An 8796-nucleotide genomic window follows, 5' to 3' on the forward strand; every position below is an offset into this window, starting at 1 on the left:
GCCGGCGCTCGGGCTACATCACCATCGGCTACCGCGGCTCCTACACGATTGGGCGGGACGCGCAGGCGGACGCCAAGTTCCGGCGAGTGGCGCGCATCACCGTGTGCGGCAAGACCTCGCTGGCCAAGGAGGTGTTCGGGGACACCCTGAACGAGAGCCGGGACCCCGACCGGCCCCCCGAGCGCTACACCTCGCGCTATTACCTCAAGTTCAACTTCCTGGAGCAGGCTTTCGACAAGCTGTCCGAGTCGGGCTTCCACATGGTGGCGTGCAGTTCCACGGGCACCTGCGCCTTCGCCAGTGCAGACCAGAGCGAGGACAAGATCTGGACCAGCTACACCGAGTACGTCTTCTGCAGGGAGTGAGCCCCCCGGGCCCCCTCCCGACTCCAGCGCACCCATTCCCCCTCCTTCCTGCCCGGCAGAGGATTCTAGACTCCCCTTCCACCCCACGCCCTCCTGTTCCCCTGTTCCCCACCTCCTGTAGCTGGGCTAGTCCTCCTCGTCCCCCACTTGAGAACCTGGAGCCGCAAACCCTTTCGGCCTTTTCGTCTTCTTTGGACCCCACTTAACCGAGAGAGCCCAGATATACTCCCTCCGCCCTTGCTTCCTCTGCCCCCCGCCTCAGACCACCCCTCCCCCAGTTTGTCCTTCAGTCTGGATCTAGTGGGGCAGTGGGGTCCAAAGTCACCAAGTACCTGGGAATGATGGGATTGTTCAGAACTTGACTGGACCCTGTCCAGCGTGTAGAAGATTTCTTGAAATCTTCTCAAGCCCTTATGACTCATTCCAGGTTTAGGAGATCAGAATCGATAACACTGGGGACAGTGTTTTTCGCCCTCTTCAAAGGTAGAGTTTTAGAAGGCTGGATGAAAGACTGGACCTGGAATGAGGATCCCCTGAAGGCAGTTCAGTGACTGTAAATGAACAAAGTTTCGAAAAGTTACAGGTAGATGTAGGAGAAGAATCTAGTGCTGGCACAATGAAGGATCATATCTTCTCCACGCAGAAATAAAGGCCTTCGCCTGTGGCTAAAACTTGTTACTTGGAGAACGTGACTTCCAGCCTGAGGAGGCACCCTTTTTCCTCCGCTCACTGCCGGAAGCCCGTGTGGTTGGACGGGTGGACATGGCAGCAGTTCTTGGCAAGAGGGAGAAAGAGTCCTGCAGCTGACAGGGGCAGGACAGCCCAAGTCACCAAGCTCTTTGGGGGAGTCACCCCGGCAGTACTCAGTGGAGCTGGGTAGTAATGCACGTCCTGGGGATTAGGAAAGCCCAAGCATTCTTGCAGTGAATGGCAGTAGCTCTTAAGACTTGGGGGGTGGGGTGGGGAGGGAGGAAGGAGAGAAGGAGGGATGGGAAGGGAGGAACAGACATACTCATTTATTATTTGTAAGTTGGAAGTTTGTACCATCCGTTTGAGTACATGCACATTAAGAAAAAAAAGTACACGAAAACACACAAAGCATTTTATAGAGATGAATAGCATCTACTCTTCACTGGCAGTTGATTGAACTGTTTTGAGTCCTAAACTTAGAAGTTGCTAATACTCATATAACCTAACCAAAGAGTTACCCAGTAGGGTTTACGTTATTGAACTTTATTTTCTGGTTGATAATACATCCTGAGTTAAAAAAAAATCTTATTTACTTGAGCAAACAAAATGTGTTTGATTTTGATTACTTAGACTTAAGATCTCTTATTAAAAACCCTTACTTTTCCCAAGCCCAGTCAATGTTGACTTCTGGGCAAACCTGAAAATTAGAAAATGCCACTTCTTGTATGTGGATTATTTGAAGTGAAGGTGGAATCTTTGTGAGTGACAGAGCTGCAGAGAAATAGAAACACCAAGGGCTGCCCATCTGTAGAGAGCTGTAAAAGGGAATGTTTTAAAATGAAGACAAGCAGTTAAAAGTGAGCTGAGCCATAAAATGGTGTTTTGGGTAAACGCAACGGAAACAGAAGGAGACCTGGTTGCCTTATACCTTTTCTCTAACATGGAATAAATTCCCACTGCATATACCGTCTATACCATACGTGAAAGGAAGTGAGTCCTTATCTTCCATGCTGTGAGGCTCCTTTGAATATTCTGTGATGACTGAGAAGCCTTTCTTTTTTCATTTATTTCAGCATTTTTCTCTGGAGTATGTTTTTTAAGATTTTGTAAGAGTCTCTTTTCACTGTTCAAATTAGCGCTATTTTTCCTTCTTTTTAAAAATGAATCTTGTACTGTATCTTACTAGGTCCATAACAGATGTTAAGAATTGGAACTGTTTTATTCTTAGACTCATGTGATCCAATATGTATATACCATATATAAACATTTTACACAAATCATTTAGTTTTTTAATTCATTCACTAATGCTGTAATATTTCCTGTATTTGCCCCCAGTAACTTGCATCAGATGGTGTTTATACTAAGCAACATGTTTTGATGAGTTTCTTATGTCCTTATCAATGGAGACATTGGGTTAGGAAAAAATTCATAATTATAAAACTGAGTTTGCTCCGTATTGTTTTGCTTGGATATTAGTTGTATACTAATATGTCGATTAGCTGTTTACTTAAATCAAGGTACCTGTATTTTTAATCCATTGATTTTTTTTTTTTTTTTAGTTGGGATAGAGAAAGTTTTGAGGTCTTCTATTGTGATTGCATTTTTAGAAAGGTAAAGTTGGCTTTATATACAGAGACAGTAATCCTAAGGGAAGTGGAAGTAGACAGCCAGGAAGCTGTGTTTGCTTCCCTGTTGAGTGTGATCTCAGACTAGGTAATGCATCAGAACTTATCTCTGTTTCAAGCCTGAAATGATTTAGGAATGTTGCTCTCTGGCCAAATATGAGTGTCACAGAGACTTCTCTGCCCATATGGTATTCTGTTAGATTACTCAACAAAAATCACATAATTGAGAACATCTTAGAGGGCCAGATAAAACCACCGACATATGGCAAGACTCTGAGGTTCTGATTTTTCCTTGTTAAATCTGCACAACTCCAGGAGTGATGGGAAACCGCTAAAGTTTTGTCTCTGCCACGTAAGTCATAAGTTTTATCTTGTAAAACTTTGAGTTGAACTATTCCATACCAATTTTACTGTGCCCCCATCCTTGCTGCCCTGTAATGCTCCCCTCCCCCATTTCATTATCTGAAAGACTGGGAATGTAATGGTTAGAAACAGTAAAGTGACTTCTTTTTCAAGGGATGACTGTCCCCTCTAAAGTTGGGAGTGGATACCAGAGAGCATTCTACTTTTAGCCCAAAGTAAAGGCTGGGTAAGAAACTCATTTTACATTCAGTAGAGAGTGTAACAGGTAAGGATGACTTGACAGGGGCACTTTCGGGCCCTTCCCTCCGTGTGCTTTGGGGCAGAGAAGGACTACAAAGTGGCTGCAGTGTTTGTTGGTTGTCACCTGTGAGCTTAGATGGAATATTGAGATTTGAATAAACCCTGTGAAGACACCACTCAAATAACTTGGGAGAATGTCATAAATTATTCAGGTAATTATGACTGCATTATCCTGATTCACTGTACATGCATTTACATATGTAATGGCTTTAATTACCATTTGACTCATAAATACAACTGAGTGACATTAGATTTTAATAACAAATTAAAATTTTTTTTAAATTTTTTAAAAAAGAATACATGTTGGCAGTGGTGGTTAAAAAAACAGGTACCATGTTTAATGCTTTTGCGCCTAGTGTTTAACAAGTTGTCTGTTTTTTAATACATGTAGAATATGAACCAATTCACTCTTAATTTTTCAAATTATATGTTGTGGAAAATATTCCTTGAAGATGTGAGACTTAATGTTTTTTTTTATTTCCTCTTCAGTACTGTTTTTGTTCTTGTGTTTGTATTTGGCTTTTTGTATTGATCACAAAGTGATAATTTACAATACAAGCCAAAATTGTCTTCTCTTTCAATCCAGAACCATATATATGGGGCCTATTGCTTCTCTGAGGAAATGCCTAATCTGTGAATTCTCAGACAAAATAGGCAACTGGCCATGCTCATAACGTATTCCAATTTTCATTGGAATTTTCTATGGAATGTTATTATTGTATTGAAGCCATGTAAGGTGAAGCTTTGATAACTTCTTACTTTTTAAATTATGGTAAATTCTAACCTAAGATTCAAACATTTTTGTATTCCACATGAAAAATGCTAAATTATACTGCAGCATTTAGAAAGTGTTGACTGGAGGGGTTGAATTCCTTAAGAATTTCTTTTACAGTTTAAATCATAAATACTTTTCTCAGTTGACTTAAATTTCTAAAATAGTAAACTGAATATTTGTATTATAAACCTACCAAAGTAAACCCTTTGGAATTCTCTCTTTTTTTTTTCTTACTGTAAGTCATTTAAAAACTGAATTAGTTTTCTTAGATGACCTAATCTGTCTCTTGAGAAATAAATAAAATACTCTTGTGTTTCCACTGGCTATACTACCTGAAATAGGGTTTCCTAGAGCCAGAAACAAGTTATGTTGAAGTTAACTTTACTTTGTCACAAGTTTGGATAATAAAAATCTAAGAGTATTAAAGTTTGAAGATTGACATTTTTCTACTGGGGCCCTTGAAACTTGGAAGAAATTCAACCAGAATATCTATGTTACAGTATCATTTTGTGTGGTAGGAAGATGGACACTAGTTGACTAAGAATTCTTGTTACCTTATACATTTTGTGATTTTCCCCCCCAAGCCAAGTTTTTAATTTTACATGTATTTTGACGTGTGTAAACATTAATTGTAATGTAAACTATTATACAACTGTCTTTGTGACTTTATAGGCAGGCAGATTTTGCTATTACTATTGAAAATAACTGATGACAATTCATTTATGACCACACAAGCAGCATTAGTGACATTTAATGATAAAAGGTTAAAACATTCATCATGGATGTTAATTTTGAAGATGTAAATTATGTATTATTTCCAGGCATCTGAAAAACTTATCTACTAAACAATGTAAGATTCCCACAGAGCTATCTGGAATTATTAAATTTTTGAAAATGTTGTCTTATATATCATAGAGCCATTTTCTCAAAAGAGAAGGGGAAAGGGAAAAATTGATTATACGATTACTAGGCTTTTCTAACAAAATGGAAAGCCAAGAAAAATATCCCTCTGTATTTTTAGAAAGGCACTGATGAAGTCTTTGTAGACATGCCCAAAGTTTAAGTGAGAATTTCTTCAACTATCTAAATGCTCTAGAGATTTTTGTTCTCCCTGTTCACAACCAGTTGTATAACAGAAATACTCAATACTGTTTTCCTCCCAGTGTGTGAGTAATGAATCATTGATTATGTGACTTGTTATATATTCTATTAAACACTAAAGAATAAAACATTCACTCCTTTATTTCTCTTGGCTCCTGGGTATGGATTGGCTTACACACTGGTCTGATTTTATTTAAAGGGTTCTCTGAATACTGGAAATGCTTCCCAAATTGTTGTGGGGCTAATGATTAACGTTTTCCATCAGAAGAACTCTTCACTGTGTAATTGGCCAGCTGGGCCAGTAGTCAACAAGCTGTTTCCTCAGAGTTTATTGTCAAGAACACCTGTTGTCAAGGTGGTTTGGTACTCAATGTGGAGGCGAAGTTTTTCACAAACATTTCCCCTGACCTCAATCTTTGCAACATATGCAAATTATTTTGGACATGGGGAATGTAGGTAGAGATGACCTCTTAAAAGTTTGTAGGGAAAAGGAAATAGAAACTGTGAGATAGGTCTTAATAAAAAGTACAATTCATGAAGGTAAAAGTCTAAAGAATGTTGGGGGAGGTTCTGCATTTTGGATATAGGGGTGCATTCTTGAATCATCTCCAGTCATTGATGTCCCTCCTCTTGCAAGAAAGCACAGTGCCTCCCAGACTGAGAAATCACTGAAGCTGGAACCAGGCCACACCAGCCTGGGTCTGCTGGGTCCTGGCCCAGGAAGCTGTGAGTCGGGCAGGGAGAGTGAGCCAGGCTTTGCCTTTCCTGTTTGCTTTTGCCTGTACTTCCTCTAGATTGCTTTTGTTTTAAAAGTGTGCATGTGTATGAGTATAAATAAACACACATACACAAGTTAATTTGTGAAAAATTTAAGCAATACAAGACTAATAAAAAGTAAATCTTCCTCCTTCAATAATCCTTTGTTTTTTTCCCAAGGGGTAACCAGCCAGCCAGCGGTATATCTTTATATCTATATATCTATATATCTATATATCTATATATAGATATATATCTATATATCTATATCTATATCTATATATCTATAGCTATAGCTATAGCTATATTTGCAAATATATGGACTCCTTGCCTTTATTCTGTTCAATAGGAATTACTCCTATTCGGTGTCTTGCTTTTTTCTTTTAACCACATACCCTAGAGCTCTTGGAGTGCCTGTGATGGGGTTCAGGGCAGTCTGTTTCAGAATATACACTTTGGCATGCGGATTATTTTGAGCTGAAGACAATTGAGACCCAACAGACTCAAGAAGAGCTTCTTACCTCTCCCTTGATTGCCTGACATAATTTAGACAAGGGGCCTATAGGAAGAAAGCTATTAGGAGAGAGAGCTCTTTCCTCTTATTAATGTCTTGTGTAAATTTAATTATTAGATCAGCCAAAGAACGTAGAAGGGCAGAGGGGACAAGTTTTCCTGTCATACACATTCATGAACACATAGCAATGATCTACCTCCTTTTATTTGATGGCTGCATGATACTCCTCATGACATGCCATTTCAGATGTGCTGTAATTTGTCTTACCAGTCCTTTCTTGATAGGTGTTCAAGTTTCCAGGTATTTTGGTTCTAATACAAAGAGTACTGTATTGAATATCTTTTTACATATATGCTAGTATATCTCAGGCTTTCTTTTTGGATGAAGTTGTTCTAAGAGAGAAATCACCTGGAGGTACTTTTTTCTTTAGGGGCTATGGAAACTAGGATTCACTTGCAGTTCTCAAGGGAATGGGGATGATGGTGGTATGAAATAACTCTAGAATCATTTTAGGTATCCAAGTATGAAGTTTTATATAAATTTAATATTGAGGAAAGTCCACCTCTCTTTTTTTCTATTTCTGAAATTCCTCCTCCTTCCATTTCTATTCTAGTTTTTAAAAAAATAATTATGGCCAACACTTGTTTTTTAGGAAACTACACTAATAAAAGGGTAATATGCTAATTAGACCAGGAGACCTTCTGGACGTCCTTCCGGACAAAGCCATGGTGGCGGGGTGGAGGCAGAGGTGGTTAGGGGCGATCAGGCCAGGAGGGGAGGGCAGTTGAGGGTGAGCAGGCCAGTGTGGGGGGCAGTTGGGGGCAAGCAGGCCAGCAAGGGGGACAGTGGGGGCGAGAAGGCCAGCAGGCAGAGTGGTTAGGGGCGATCAGGCAGGCAGGCAGGTTAGCAGTTAGGAGCCAGCGGTCCCGGATTGCAAGGGGGATGTCCGAATGCTGGTTAGGCCTGTGGGATCAGGCCTAAACCAGCATTCAGACATCCTATGAGGGGCACCAGATTAGAGAGGGTGCAGGCTGGGCTGAGGGACACCCCCACCCCCACCCCCCGTGCATGAATTTCGTGCACCAGGTCACTAGTATAGTATATAAAGAGGAGCCATAATGTATCCCATACTTCTTAATGAGGCACCTCTTGAAGAATTAGAAAGAGATGGGAATCTTTAGGATAAATATGGAGTATACTGTTCTGGAATATCAGGCTAATTGAGATTTGTACATATGAGTTGAGGAATTATAGTTATGCGCTTTTTAATGACTGGGATATATTCTGGGAAATATATTACTAGATGGGTGGTTTTATCATTGTGCGAACATCAGAAAGCACACTTACACAAACCTATATGGTATAGACTACTACACACCTAGGCTACATGGTATAGACCAGTGGTTGGCAAACTGCAGCTCAGCAAACTGCGGCTCACGAGCCACATGCGGCTCTTTGGCCCCTTGAGTGTGGCTCTTCCACAAAATACCGACTTCTGCGCATGGGCCACGAAGTTTCAATTGCACTGTACGTGTGCGCCCGCACGTGGTATTTTGTGGAAGAACCACACTCAAGGGGCCAAAGAGCCACATATGGCTCACAAGCCGCAGTTTGCCGACCACTGGTACAGACTATTGCTTCTGGGCTAGAAAACCTGTATAGCATGTCACAATTCCGAATACTGTAGGCAATTGTAACACAATGGTAATTGTATGCCTAAAAACATAGAAAAGAATAGTTTTGGGCTTTTGGTCAAGATAGTGGTGCAGGTAAATGTGGTACTCTCCTCCTCCTACAACCACATCAAAATTACAACTAAACGCCCTGACTGGTTTGGCTCAGTGTATAGAGCATTGGCCTGTGGACTGAAAGGTCCCAGGTTCGATTCTGGTCAAGAGCATGTACCTTGGTTGCGGGCACATCCCCGGTAGGGGGTGTGCAGGAGGCAGCGGATCGATGTTTCTCTTTCATCGATGTTTCTAACTCTCTATCCCTCTCCCTTCCTCTCTGTAAAAAATCAATAAAATATATTTTTTAAAAATTACAACTAAACTACAGAACAGCCATCATTCAGAATTGCCTGATATCTAACTGAACTGGAATCCTACCCCTAAGGATATAAAGAAGAAGCCACATTGAGACTGGTAGGAGGGGCATAGAGGCATAACAGCCTGGTACCACAACACATGTGGCAGATAAAAACTAGGAGGAATATCTTGGTTGCAGAGGTCTTCTCTGAGGGGAGAGGGTTCCCAGGGGGAGGGTTCCCAGCCCTACACCAGGTATCCCAGTCCAGGGTTCCAGTGC

At 41.0% G+C, this 8796-nt stretch overlaps 1 protein-coding gene across 1 annotated transcript in view; it reads left to right on the forward strand.

Moving 5' to 3' along the window:
• Nucleotides 1-5361, forward strand: part of KCTD12 (potassium channel tetramerization domain containing 12) — a 6021-nt gene extending 660 nt beyond the window's left edge. The window contains exon 2 of the mRNA XM_005871634.2: nucleotides 1-5361. Coding sequence (XP_005871696.1) covers nucleotides 1-365 — 365 coding nt within the window. The 3' untranslated portion in view covers nucleotides 366-5361.
• Nucleotides 5362-8796: the final 3435 nt, after the last annotated feature.

This window comes from Myotis brandtii, unplaced genomic scaffold (genome assembly GCF_000412655.1).
Source record: "Myotis brandtii unplaced genomic scaffold, ASM41265v1 scaffold350, whole genome shotgun sequence".
NCBI lineage: Eukaryota > Metazoa > Chordata > Mammalia > Chiroptera > Vespertilionidae > Myotis > Myotis brandtii.